The sequence below is a fragment of the Canis lupus genome, chromosome 24 (genome assembly GCF_003254725.2).
Source record: "Canis lupus dingo isolate Sandy chromosome 24, ASM325472v2, whole genome shotgun sequence".
Taxonomy (NCBI): Eukaryota; Metazoa; Chordata; class Mammalia; order Carnivora; family Canidae; genus Canis; species Canis lupus.
Genome location: NC_064266.1, coordinates 18,145,307 through 18,160,000, shown reverse-complemented (window position 1 = coordinate 18,160,000; position 14,694 = coordinate 18,145,307). Strand labels below are relative to the sequence as shown.

The window sequence follows — 14,694 nt, the reverse complement described above, 5'->3', positions numbered from 1 at the left end:
CTCTTCTCCTTAATTTTTTTATTATTTTATATTTTTAAAAATTTTATTTATTTACTCATGAGAGACAAAGATAGAGAGGAAGAGACACAGGCAGAGGGAGAAGCAGGCTCCCAGTGGGGAGCCTGATGTGGGACTCAATCCCAGGATCCTGGGATCATAACCTGAGCCAAAGGCAGAAGCTCAACCACTGAGCCACCCAAGTGTCCCTATTTTTTTTTTTTATTAACCTCCATCTGTTGTTTGCTTATTACTATCTTTTCCTACCTTTTAAAAATGTTCGTATCTAGTTACACATTAAACATCTTTCTGTTTTAATTCGTCTTTATTTTTTTTTAGAAGATTCTATTTTTAAGTAATCTCTACACCTAATGTGAGGCTTGAATTCATAACCCTGAGATCAAGAGGTGCATGCTCCTCTGACTGAGTCAACCATGTGCCCTTTAGTTCATCTTTAAATAAAAACTTGGAAAGAAAGTTATAAAACTGATCATATCATTAATTAGTATCTCTTTGAAGAACCTTTCCTAAGGAAATTATCTGAAATTTATATGGATAAAGATGTTCCCACAGCATTATTTATAATAGAGAAAAGTTGGAGACAACCTATGTGCCTAACAGCAGGGAAACTGTTAAGACAAGCATGTATATCCACACATATAATTACATAATTAATCAAAATGCAATTACCACAGTGATACTAGAACATACATATGTTAAGTTACTGAATATGTTTATGTTAATCTAAGAAGGAAAATATAAAATTATATGTATACAACTGTAAAAAAATGCGGAGAAAAAAGGCAAGGAATTCACAAAAATGATGCTGAGTTAGTTAGATTATGGGTATATTATTGCCCAGTTTTCTTTTCTTTTTTTTTTTTTTTAAAGATTTATTTATTTATTTGAGAGAGAGAGCACATGCATGCGAGTGTGGTAAGGAGCAAAGCGAGAGAATCTTTCAAGCAGACACCTCACTGATTGCAGAGCCCAATACAGGGCTGGATCTCATTACTCTGAGATCATGATCTGAGCTGAAACCAAGAGGCAGATGCTCACTTATTAGCAGTGAGAATGAATGTCATTAACTGATGTAAGACAACTTTAAGATGGCTTAACCATAGGGGTATCTGGATGGCTCAGTCAACTGAACAGCCAACTCTTGATTTCAACTCAGGTCGTGATCTCATGGGTTGTGTGATCAAGCCCTGTGTGGGCTCCCCCCTCAGCAGAAAGTCATCTTAAGATTTTCTCTCTCTCAAAAAAAAAAAAAAAAAAAAAAAGATTCTCTCTCTCCCCCTCTCTCTCTGCCCTTCTATCTGCTCATACTCTCTCTTTCTCTCTCTCAAATAAACAAATAAATCTGAAAAAAAAAAAAAAAAAGCTTCACCACAGGAAAAATTATCTCTGAGATACTCTGAGTACCATGGGAAACCAAGCATACCCCCTGTAGTAAAGAGGGAAAGAAAAGGTGGTCATGAACATTCTTTCTTTCTGGGAGAAGTTCTTTCAAGTCCCACTGCCTAGATGGACAACTTTTCAGTGCACAAAGTGGTGAGAGGCTTTGGTCTATAGGTGTCTTCTGAGAACCTAGCACTAATCAAACAACTGAGTATTCATTGTACATAGGTAGACTAACACGTTCCAAAACACAAACACACATTAAGATGTGTCTCCTTCTGGTGGGTGGAAGAAAATCACTTTCTGTACACTTAAACCCACCACATCCTGTGGGCTGTAGAGGATCCAAAGTTTGTACCTGTGTTCCATGTAGCAGCTCAGGGGCTCCACGCACACTGTGATGGCACCAATGATGAAGGAGGACTTGACGATGGAGTCTGGATGGGTCTGCAGGGCCTGGACGACATCAATGACATCTGTGTAGCTGGGAGGAAAAAGAAAAAGATTGGTTTATTGACTGTGACTGCAGAATGCTGAGGGGCTAATTGGGCAAGCATGGAAGGAAAACTACAAGGAGGAGCCTGTGACTGGGTTCCTTGGGGTCAACCACTTAATGATTTAGAGCCCTTCCCTGCATTCTACAATGTTCTTGCATTCTCAAACTTCATTAGCACTCCTAACTCTGCAAGAATTAAGTGGAAAATCCCCCACCACTTCCAGGAATAAAGAGAAGCCTGTAGATGACCCTGGTGCTCTAAGGATGGGACGTGGTGTCCTTAGGCCTGTTTTCCAATCAATTTAGGAGCTCCTCTGTTGGCTTATTTCCTTTAATATCTTTTTCTCTCTTTCTACCTCATAGAAAACGCAGACAAGAGAGAAATGGGGACCATGATACACTCCTGTAGGTCAGCAGACACATGTCAAACCCCACCTGCATTTTTTTTTTTAAGATTTTATTTATTTATTCACCAGAGACACATAGAGGCAGAGACATAGGCAGAGGAAGAAGCAGGCTCCCCGAGGGGAGTCTGATGCGGGACTCAATCCCAGGACCCTGGGATCACGACCTGAGCCAAAGGCAGATGCTCAACACTCAGGCATCCAGGTGCCCCACTCCACCTGCATTTGTATTTCCTGCCTGGAACTTCCTCCGAATTCCAGACTTCCAGAGCCAATTTAATATTTTTAGTTAGGGGACGCTTGGGTGGCTCAGTGGTTGAGCGTCTGCCTTCGGCTCAGGGCATGATCCTGGTTCTGGGATGGAGTCCCACATTGGGTTCCCCAGAGGGAGCCTGCTTCTCCCTCTGCCTATGTCTCTGATTCTCTCTCTGTGTCTCATGAATAAATAAAATATTAAAAACATTTTTTTTTTTCTTAGAACTTAACATATTCATGATACAATTTCCCCATGCCTGTTCCTCCCAATGCCTTGTCCTTCTCAGCAGAGGGGACTCATTCTTTCAGCTGCTAGACCAAAAACTTTGGAGTCATCACTGACTTAATTTTTTCTCAATTTTCAAAATATAACTAGAATGAGATTGCTGCTCACATTCTCCACTACTGGATCCAAATGGTTATTTCTTGTACAGATCACCCCACAGCCTCCTCACTGGCCTCATTGGTTTCTGTTCCTGCCCCTGCCCAACCTGTTTTTAACAGAGAAGCCAGAGAGATTGTGCTAATCCTACTGTGCTAAGCCACTGAGTGAGTGGCTTCCGTCCCACTCAGCATCAAAGCTTTTAAAGCCTTTACAACAGCCCCCACAGCTGTCCATGATCTGATTCCCAAACCGCAAGGAGTTTCTCCTCCTACTATTCCTTCCCTTACCTGAATCTACCCACTGTGACCTCCTGGCTCTTCCCTGAACATACCAGGCATACTTCCTCCCTGGAACTCTCTGTCCCCTCTCCTATGATGCTCTTTTCCTCAAATGTCTGCCAGGCTTGCTCCCTTGCTTCCTTCAGGTCTCTGCTCAAATGGCATCTTATGAGAGAGGTATCCTTTGACTTCCTATAGCCTATGTGATATAGCAACCCTCCTTCTGCACAACCTGCTCCTACCTCAATCCTTCGCTATAGCACTGAACATCAGCTACATACACTGTATTTTCTCATTCATGTGTTCATAGTCTGTCTCTGCAGTAATAATGTAAAGTAGTTGTTGAATGGTATTATCTGTGGTGCCTAAGCAGGACAGATGAATGAACTGGATGTTCAATCCTGGATAGACCCATGGCCACTCCAAGAAGGGGCCTCCACTCTTTTCCTTGTAGAGCACATTTTCCCAACTGATCTAGCCTATCACTAAAAAGGTCTATTCCTTTTTTTTTTTTTTAATTTTTTTAAAAGGTCTATTCCTATGGACGGAAGGCAAATCTGAAGGCAGCCTTGCTGATCATATGGGCCTGGGTCCTACCCTGGGCCCTTGGGAAGCTAGTGGTGGTGGCTGGGGGGATAGGTATAGCCTGCCTGAACCATTTCCTGAGTTCCTATAAATAACTCATCTGCAAAATGGTACTTGGCTTTCCCCCAGACTACAATATTCACATCCCAACCCCCAGGTCTGCCCCAGTCCTGATCAACTAGCAGTGCTTCAATCAAGAATAGGGTGTGCCTGCTTCTAGAGCACCCCCATGAGGGCCCAGCAGCCAGAGAGCTGTTATTATTATTTTTTAAGATTTTATTTATTTATTCATGATAGACATAGAGAGAGGTGCTGGGGGGGAGAGGCAGAGACACAGGCAGAGGGAGAAGCAGGCTCCATGCCGGGAGCCCATCGCGGGACTCGATCCCGGGACTCCAGGATCGCAGCCTGGGCCAAAGGCAGGTGCTAAACTGCTGGGCCACCCAGGGAGCTGTTAGAATGAGCTCTCTGCTCCCTGGTTTCTCTCCCTGCCTAGGCATGGTGTGTATCGCAACATGGGGTTCCGTTTCTCGGTTGTGCAGTGTCTCATTGGGCCCGGATTCAGTAGAGCCCCCACACTGCTTGCACTTCCAGGCCTTATGCACACTTGTTAGGCAGGACTGAATGATGTCTATACTGCCCCAAACTCTTTGTGGTCATGTTACCAGATTTAACTATCCTGGTTAAGTGCCCCAGTTTTGCTCCTAAGCATTAGCTTTCCCCCTCTTCTAAAAATAAATTTTGGAAGCTTCTCATTTTCTATGTTTGGTATGAGCCTAGAGACTCATTTCTTAGGGAAGAAAAGAACTGAAAGATTTACCAGTCCTGCAGATTTTGGTCATTTTAATACCAGGGGTTATTCTTTAGAGAGAGTGGCTAGAAAATTCCTGGGTTTTCAGAGCATTCTATTTAATGGAAAAGGATGGGAGAGAAAATAGGCCCCCAAGTCTTTGGTGAGACCAGCGTATGTAGGTGATGCACCTGGGCACTGCAACCAGGAACTGCTGTGGCAAGAGAAGAGGCTCTCGGGGTCATTCACTATACTTGCTAAGAGAGGGAGGCTGCTAGGCCCTTTCTCCCTCCCTAGCCCTTGCTCTATAATCATCCTGGCCCGGGCCTCCAAACAAGAGGAAACAGCCCTCACTACAGAAGGAAGCACATTGCTCCAGCTACCAGAGCTTGTACTTGATCACTTGTGTCTGAACTGTCTCAAATGCAGGATGAAGGCAAAAAAAACCTGGCTTTTCATGTTTGCCTCTTTCTTGTCAGTTGTCTCTTTATTAAAAATAAAAGCAAAACAAAAACCAAAACAAAACCCCAGCAGGACTTTAACTTTCTTTTTAAACAACAGATATCCTATTCAGGTGTCCTTTGGCCTCTGTTTTATGTTTGCAACCTAAGCCTACAATTTGGGCATGTGTTTTAGATTAATTCAATTTTTGTTTTGAGAGAGACTTTGTTTTTAAATGTTTTAAATAATTTAAAGAATGATTTTACAACATTCTGGAGTATAAAGAAATACAATCCCTTAAATTCCTTAAAGTTCATTTTTAAAAATTCAGATTTCTTCAGGTTTTTTTTGTGTGTGTGCATGCCTGCACATAAATTCTAGACAATTTTGTCACCTGTATAGGTTCCTATATCCACATCTACTACCACAGTCAAGACACTGAACAGTTCAAACACCACTAGGATCCCTTGTGCTGCTTTTATAACCATGCCTCCTGCCTCCCATTCCCATCCCTAACTCTGGGCAACCACCAATATGTCCTCTATTTCTAAAATTTTATCATTTCAAAATAGATTAATTTTAAAAACAACAACTCCACTGGATGTTAAAGCTCAACCGCTACGGCTACAGAAAGCCAAACAGAACCAAGACACTCTGGGGGCAAAAGAAAACTCTGCCCTATACCATAGCATTCCCCCAAGAATCCTATAAATGAAGATAAAAGTCGCATTTAGGAAATACAGTTCTTAACTGGAGAAGCCTCTGGAGTTTCCCTTCACCGGCAACCTCTGAATACTGGGCTTAAAGGTCCAGCCCCAAAGAGATGCAAAAAGGAGGTTGCCATGAGCTCCCTGCTGAGCCTCAAGAGAATGGGCCCAGCCTGTAAAAGGAGTCTTAGCGAGAGCCATAGCATTTAGCTGATATTTCCACTTGAGTCCTTCAGGAAGTCTAAGGTCCCCTAGCATCCTGGAACTGCAACTGGGCAAGGCTGGGTCTGAGTACCAGATGGGGCTAGCCACACATTGTCACTGCAATCTAGAGCAGCCAACGCACCTGACACTTGCAGATGAGTATTGTCAGAGACAAGGAGTCAATGATGCTCTCTCAAGTGACAGAAGATGGCGATGCCCTTAGCTATACAATGTCAAACTGCTGAATTTGATTCTAGGTCCACATCCCTAATGACTCAACTCTAGCAGGGGCCGATCCATTCCTTTGACCATTAGAAGCAGTGGAAAACCAGAAGAAAACAAGTGGTTTTGGGGCACCTGGGTGGCTCAGTCGGTTGAACATTTGACTCTTGATTTCAGCCCAGGTCTTGATCTCAGGGTTGTGAGTTCAAGCCCCGTGTTGGGCTCTAAGCTGGGCATGGAGCCTACTTTAAAAATGACAATACATACACAAGTGGTTTCAAGCCTTGACTCTTGCTCTGTGGCTTTCATGACCTTGGACCATAAGCAGGACAAAAGATCTGAGAAAGGAAGCCCAAGGACTGAAAGAGAGAAATGATGGCCTGGTGGGTACACTGTCCTGCCCACCTGTGGCCTCAGGACCATCAGCCTGGCTTTTCTCCATTTCTCACCATCCACCCAGGAGACTCAATAGGGCTTTGGATCTGGGCCTACTCTTTACTGGAAACAATTAGCCAACTGCAAATAGTAATTCTTTTTTTTTTTATTTTTTTTTATTTATTTATGATAGTCACATAGAGAGAGAGAGAGGCAGAGACACAGGCAGAGGGAGAAGCAGGCTCCATGCACCGGGAGCCTGACATGGGATTCGATCCGGGGTCTCCAGGATCGCACCCTGGGCCAAAGGCAGGCGCCAAACCGCTGCGCCACCCAGGGATCCCTGCAAATAGTAATTCTAAGCACAAAAAACACAGCATAGCATAAAAGCACTTTGTGAGAACTGCCAAAAGCTTCTGTATTACTAGCCATTGTGAAGACCCATAGCCTGTGTTTTCCTGACCTGGCATGTTCTCCTCTGGGCCTGGTAAGTGGTGGGCCTGCACAGGACTCCTCCCTGGAAGGCCTTAGAATAGATCAAGGTAAGCTCCTTGCAGCCAGGGTCCTTAAAGTATTAGTACTCACTCTGTCAAACCTGTCCTCACAGGGAGCCCCCCCCACTGCCCAGCTGGACTATTTATGCTCCCCACTGATGGTCCCAAGAAACCTTTCTGGACCAGCCATCCTGGGGATGGTGGGGCTCAAGACTGCAGAGTGTGGGGGCTGTCTCTGCAACTCCACATGAGGAAGTACTAAAACAGATGGCAAAGGAAGAGGCTTAGGGTTTACTGTTGTTATGAGAATTATCAAAAACTCTTGCCCTGAAAATCTCTTCTCTAATTCTCTACCTTCTGGGGATACCATAATACTGAAACCAAACTTAATTTTAATTTAATTTAATTTTTTAGAGGAGGGGGAAGGTTGAGAGAGAGGGAGAGAGAGAATCTTAAGCAAGCTCCATGCCCAGTGTGGAACCTGATGTGGAGCTTGATCTCATAGCCCTGAAATCATGACCTGAGATAAAATCAAGAGTTAGATACTTAACTGACTGAGCCACCCAGATGCCCTGAAACCAAACTTAAAACTTCTGTGCAAGCTATAGCAGTCACTCTGGGCCACAAGACAGTAACCAGAGTCTTTACTTCTCTAAGGTCTTTCTGGGTGGTGCAGACTCTGATCATGAATATGTAGAGATTGTTCTATGCCCTAGGCTAGCTGTGTACAAATAACAGTAATGGCAAGGTCATCATCACACCCCATTGTCCGCAGAAGACTTTTAGTACTCACCCTTGTAATATCACCAGCAGTCGGGTCTTCTTGCGGATGTAGGCTGACTGGCGGGCAGAGCGGTTCTGCTGGGCCTCCAGGACACTGGCAAGGTATCTCTGAAAGTGGGCAGCATGAAAACATTCGGAGCTGTCCATGATTTGGCGGTATACCATCCACCTGGAAATGGCAAGTATAATCTCAGTGTGGGGGCCACCTGATGGCCTGGCCCCACAGGCTCAGCCAGTGGATACAAATGTGACCAGAAGTCCTACAGACATTCTGCCCAGTAACCCTGCACAGGAGAAAGCAATCCTAGCACTGGCTGGGGAGCTCCATTATCTTGAAACCACTATCACTGGAACTTTTGATAGGAAATGCCTTGCCACAGCGGTTAAGCACATGACCATTAATCAGACTTTGGAGTGGAGAAAGACCCCTGACCAGGCAGTCATTTCCTGAAGGACTATCCAGTAAAATGGTTTCAGTCTGGTGCAGTGAGAAGGGTGAAGAATTCAGATTATTTCTACAACAAAAGCAATGGATATGAGGGAGGAATTGGCTAGCTACTTAGTATTTAGATAAGGCCCAATATTTCCCTAGCATCTAAAACCTGTCCAGCCTCCCAAATTTCTCTGAACTCTCAAACTTCTAGGTGATTTCCATCTTCTCCATTCTTTACAGCCTCCTGCAGGATGCCTTACTTCAAGATAGACTGACTAGATATTAAATGTCTGTTCAGGGCAGCCCGGGTGGCTCAGCGGTTTGGTGCCACCTTCAGCCAGGGGCGTGATCCTAGAGACCCAGGGTCGAGTCCCATGTTGGGCTCCCTGCATGGAGCCTGCTTCTCCCTCTGCCCGTGTCTCTGCCTCTCTCTGTGTCTCTCATGAATAAGTTAAAACTACTAACTAACTAACTAACTAACTAACTAACTAAATAAATAAATGTCTGTTCAGTTAGCCAGGGTTGTTTAATAATCTGCTGGCCATATGAAAGTGATGGATGAAATGATTTCCTCAATTTCCCCTAAGTCGACATGTCCTAGCTACACTGGAATTGACGCAGTCCCCTTGTGGTCAGGGACAGATCACATCCACCAGCATCTCCCAAGTTCTAATCACCCTGGTCCTGAACTGCCCTGCTGACTAGGCACACTCTCAGGCTTTTGCCTGTGCTGGCAAAGTGCTCTACGGTGCTCGTCTCCAGATTTCCAAAGGTTCACTCATTTCCTCAGGCTTCTTTTTTTTTTTTTCTAAGATTTTATTTATTTATTCATGTGAGAAACACACAGAGAGAGGCAGAGACACAGGCAGAGGGAGAAGCAGGCTTCAGGCACGGAGCCCGACATGGGACTTGATCCCGGGTCTCCAGAATCAGGCCCTGGGCGGAAGGCGGTGCCAAACCTGAGCCACTGGGGCTGCCCTTCCTCAGGCTTCTGCTCAAATGTCCCCTTCTCAGTGAGACGTTCCCTGAGCCCCCAATTTAAAACTGGAATCCCTCCCCCAGCTCGGCACTCCCTCTACTCTCTTTTCTGCTTTGTTTTGTCCATAGCACTTTGCACTAGCTGCTACTACTTTCCTTATCTGGTTAATAGTATTCCCAAACTAGAATGTAAGTTCCACAAGGGCAGAGACTTTCTAGTCCGTTTGTTTCATTTGTCACCCACACTTAGAACAGTGCCTGACATACAGGAAGTGCTCCGCACAAATATGTTAATTGGCTACTATGCTGACACCAATCACACCAAAAGCCAGTACATGTTGAAGGTTTCCCAGTCCCTATGAGGCCCGGGCAAAGTATCCCTTTCCCCAAAGCAAAGGCAGCAGCCATACTAACCTGCCATATTCCTTATGCAGAGTGACCAGAAAAGCACAGAGCTCGCTAGCATGACAGCCTGGGAGGCCAGTTACAATGCTGATAATTACCTACAAAAAGAAAAGTTATGTGGGTTTGTCATTCAACTGTGAGATGGCATTGTGTGAAAAGTTAAGAGAATTGATTTCTGGAGCCAGGTTCCATGGGTCTGAAACTCAGCACCAGTACTCTCCTAGCTATGTGACCTTGGGCTAATAACAGAACCTATCTTGCAAGGTGGGTGTGATGATTAAATGAGTTAATATATGTAAAGTGCTTAGAATAGCAAACACCATATACAATGTAGTGTTACTAATACAATTTCCACAGAGCAGGTTTGACTAGATCAGTTAAAATACAACAGAAAACACTAGGCAGAAAGGAGGTCTGAGACAAAATGCCACAGGCTAAACTGGTGTGGTAAGTAAGCTCAGCGAAGGAGTGGCATGGGGATATTTCCATCTGGCTGCCCAATCTGTCCTAAGGAAACAGAGTGTAGGAAGCACTCTTGAGTCATGACTAGCAGAAGAGGAGCAGATTGGACTGTGCAATCCCTGAATGGTATTGACAGGGGTTGAGGAAGGGAGGGAAGGAACCCTGCAATCCCTGAATGGTATTGGCATAAAGGACAAAGCATGTGTTTTCTTTCACAATATAAAAGACTCACCAGGAACAGGCCAGGTCACAGATAACTCAGACTAAAGCTCAGCATGGTGGCACTCATCACTTGAGCTAGTTCACTTCAGTACAGAGATGGCTGAGGATCCCTCTTCTTTTCTGGGAACCAGAAGTTCTTCTTATTCCCCTCCAACCAGGCCCCTACTCTGTGTCCCTTTCTGCCCCTTTGGACTATACTCCATGCAACTTTTTTTTTTTAAGATTTTATTTGTTTATTCATGAGAGAGAGAGAGAGAGAGAGAGAGAGGCAGAGACACAGGCAGAGGGAGAAGCAGGCTCCATGCAGGGAGCCCGACGTTGGACTCGATCCTGGGTCTCCAGGATCAGACCCTGGGCCAAAGGCAGGCACTAAACCACTGGGCCACCCAGGGATCCCTGAAACTTTTTCTTTATCTCCTCCTTACCTTGGTTCCTATTCCTCGGCACCCAGGCCCCTGCCTCTCAAATCACAGCATCTGTGCTTAGAGCCAGATACCTTACTTTCAGATCAGTTCTATAGCACCCTTTTAATAAAATACAACTGGGAGACGTTTTCATTTTTAAACTCTTGCCTAAGGGAAAATCAAGGCTTCTACATGCTTAGTGCTCCTATTATCTCTCTTTTTAAAGATTTTATTTATTGATTCATGAGGGAGACACACACACACAGAGGGAGAGACGTAGGCAGAGGGAAAAGCAGGCTCCCTGCAGGGAACCTGGTGCGGGACTTGATCCCTGGATCCCGGGATCATTACCTGAGCCAAAAGCAGACGCTCAACCACTCAGCCACCCAGGTACCCCAGTGTTCCTATTATCTTTTGCAGCTGTCTTCTAGGTTTGCATATAAATAAATGCCCTCTCTGAGCATCTTATGACATCTGGTTCTGAAGAAATGGTGGGAGGGGTAAGGAGAAGAGGCATGTGAGATGGGAGCGGATTAAAATCCACTCTTGGGAAGACAATATTTATGAAGTATCACCTTACTCTAGTGATGCCAGCAAGGCCAACTAATAAGGCCCTTCCTCGTCTTATTAACTTCAATGTGTCACCTACTGCCAGGTAAGTCCTTGTCACAAACAGAAAAAGCTGACAGCATGAGAGCACTGAGCAAGAATTTGAAAGACATGGAGAAGCCAGGGGAGACACAGCCAGGGGTGCCAGGCTTTTATGGCTGCTGAGGGACTTGGCTGGGGACACTGCAGACGCCTGTACATACTCATTGTATAGAGCAGGTTTCATGTGTATTATTCTACCAATACCCTAGGAGGTGGAGAGTCTTACAAAAGGGATTCCACCGGAGCTCTTTTTGTTAACTGACAAAGAAGATCCAAGGGCAGCCTATTAGGATTATCTTCCTGTGAATTCCCAGCATATTTGCTGAGCTGCTGTACCTTGTCATTTTCTACTTGGTGAGTAGGGTTGATTTCAGCTTGCTGCAGCAGAACAGGGAGATGGGTTCTCATTACTGGCTCCCGACTAATGCTGCTGATGGCAAAATGCTGAAGAAACCTAGAAAATCAACGACAATGCTATTATGTTACCATCACCAGCCTTGCCTGCCTGCATGTGTTCTTTTACATGAGAAAGTCATTATTTTGTTGCTAAAAAAGAAACCTTAGAGATTCTCTCTACAGAATAAAATTGTACATGGTATGTCACTACTACCTTTTATGCTGATCCCTAAGAAGCTATGAAGAAAAAGGAGCTTAGAAAGGACCAACACTGAGGTTTCTGACATTTCAAAAGCCAGAAATTAAATACCTATAAATAGAAAACCAGAGCTCACCAGTCTAGCTCTGGAAGTTTGGCTGGGAGTAGTTTTAGAGGACTCTGTTTCTCCCCAGTAGAATGGCTTAGGACACTGAAGAGCTTCTGGGCACTGGAGTGTCTGGAATATCAAAAGTTCACAGATTAGAACTCCATCTCCCTATAGCATACATACTTTACATAACTTGTTCTGATGCTTTCAAGCCAGGGTCCCGTGACAGAGTCAACACTTCCAAAACAAGCATCTCACTGACTTAAATACAATACGGCATTAGTATGTGATGATTGGTGTGTGCACGGAGGAAGTTTCACCTGAAACCCTTGGTAATATTATGGGTTTCTGATTCTTGGTGGATTTCATCTCTCCTGACTTCTATTTCCCCTAGGGCACTGGCTACCTGCAAGTGGCAGCACTGAAATGACTGTGCTGGCCCTTTCAGAAGCCAAGACCCCTGTGTTACATAAGTTGTCCTGCAGAGAGAACAGACACACACAGCTTAAGGAAACAAGCATAAACACTGAAGGCAGCCACTTACAATCTCTTTTGTTCCACAGATAATCCATCTTCCTGGATCACTTTTAAAGACAGCCCTGAGTTAGCCTGCTGTTGCCAGGGGGAGAAGACCTAAACAAAACAGAATTTGAGCAAAGAACACTTTAAACCCAACAACAGGATATGGAATCCACATGGGGATTTGATGGTTGTTGAAAATCTAGACTGTCAGTACAGAGAAAAACCATCATAACAAACAAGTTTGTTTCAAAAATAGAGGCCTGGAGCAATTTTGTTCTGTATTTTTCAAAACTAGAATTTCTTTCTGGGTTCCTCTCCTAGGGATTCTGCTTCTTTAGAGGCCAGGAAGCATGGAGAAAGGTGTCAGGTAACACTGTTCTGGCAGCAGAGGCATGTTCTTCCCTGGGGACAAGACCAGAAGGAGCAGTTCACACAAGTCCTGCCTAGGGGCAGAGGGATGACTGAAGAGAATCGAAAGGGCTGTCTCTATGTGCTCCTGGATTGAAAGGATAAGCACATAAAGGTAGGAAGGACCAGTAGGCAGTAAGAAGGAGACAAGGCCTAGCCTGAGATGCCATTCTGTAGCCAGGCCAGTTCTTCTCTCTTCCGTGTTCCATCAATCTGGCCTGAGAGAGGGATACTGTCTCCTCACAAGCTGCTGTAATCAGATCTTTCTGAGCACTGCCAGCAGTCATGAGGCTGGCCATCTGTTTAACTTTGGCTACTGCTTGGTCTCCAAGTGGGTTGTATAATTCTTGGTAAGCTCCCTCACTTATGCAATCTGTATGGAATTGCCTATAACATGCAGCCTGCCAGGTGGGACCATTAACAAGGGGAGGGCCTGTAAACCATGGGAAGGGAGAGACCAGGGTAGGGTAGAGAGCTCTGATCCAGCAGATAGGGCCAAATAATTCAATAAAGTAGCTAAAAGAAAAAGGTGTCTAATTAGGATTTAAAAGGACAAAGATTTGTCTTAGCAGCTAAAAAGCCTTTTGTTAAGTTCCTTTAGGTTCTCATCTCTCAAATGAGAGATAACAAAAGCACCATTCCAGGACCCAAGGGGATTAGAAGCAGCCACCTCTATCAGCCCTCCCAGTTCTACCTCTCATCACTTCATTGTTAGTCCTGAGATATGGCCTTACCATCGAAACTCCTAAGGGAAAAAAAAGTAGTATTTGTTTTGCTGATGATTGGTGTTACCTCTGAGTAAAATGCTTGGTATATCTTTGATTTGGGGAAAAGGGCAATCATCAGAAAATTGCTTGATCCACGGAAATGAACTGGGAGATGAGGAAGCAATGAGCTTTTGAAGTCTATCAGAAGGACAGCAACAACACTTGTGGAATCCTGAAGAGAAAAAGATGGAGCATCAGTGAGAAAAATTATTTGCATGACACTAACCCTCACAACACTGTCAGAACACGTGTGGTGAATTTCACTGTAATTTATTTCACATTAAGTGGTTCACTGGGGTCCAGTGATAGATGTGCTTTCCAATACCCAGTTAGGGGAGATACAGGAAGTGCAAGGGTCTTTTCTACTAAACTGAAAAAGTCATCTCAAAATTTTTTCTATGGTATCAATCTCTAATCAGATATATATTCTTTAAAAATTTGGGTAGCCCTGGTGGCGCAGCGGTTTAGCGCCGCCTGCAGCCCGGGGTGTGATCCTGGAGACCCGGGATCGAGTCCCACGTCAGGCTTCCGGCATGGAGCCTGCTTCTCCCTCTGCCTGTGTCTCTGCCTCTCTCTCGCTCTCTCTGAATGAATAAATAAATAAATAAAAACCTAAAATTTTTTTTTTATTTTAATGGCGGAGGGGGGGAGGAAAAAAGAGGGAGAGAGAGAATCTCAAGGAGACCCCCACCAAGCACAGAGACCAATGCGGGGCTCGATCTCACAACCCTGAGATCATGACCTGAACCAAAGTCAAACTGGGTGCCCAAATGCTGAGCCACCCAGGTGCCCTGATACAGGAATCTTTTTTTTTTTTTTTTTTTTTTTAAGATTTTATTTACACAGGCAGAGAGAGAAGCAGGTTCCATGCAGGGAACCCGACATGGGACTCGATCCTGGGTCTCCAGGATCACGCCTGGG

The 14,694-nt window shown here is 44.7% G+C and overlaps 1 protein-coding gene across 5 annotated transcripts in view; it reads right to left on the bottom strand.

The window, feature by feature from the left end:
* Positions 1 to 14,694, bottom strand: part of DNAAF9 (dynein axonemal assembly factor 9) — a 190,207-nt gene that overhangs the window by 34,119 nt on the left and 141,394 nt on the right. For all 5 annotated transcript variants that reach the window (XM_049100735.1, XM_049100736.1, XM_049100734.1 and 2 more), the window contains 7 exons: positions 13,799 to 13,945; positions 12,621 to 12,709; positions 12,104 to 12,205; positions 11,709 to 11,826; positions 9,643 to 9,731; positions 7,828 to 7,986; positions 1,757 to 1,882 (listed from right to left, as the gene is read on the bottom strand). In XM_049100735.1, the coding sequence (XP_048956692.1) occupies positions 1,757 to 1,882; positions 7,828 to 7,986; positions 9,643 to 9,731; positions 11,709 to 11,826; positions 12,104 to 12,205; positions 12,621 to 12,709; positions 13,799 to 13,945 (830 nt within the window). The remainder of the gene's footprint in view (positions 1 to 1,756; positions 1,883 to 7,827; positions 7,987 to 9,642; positions 9,732 to 11,708; positions 11,827 to 12,103; positions 12,206 to 12,620; positions 12,710 to 13,798; positions 13,946 to 14,694) is intronic.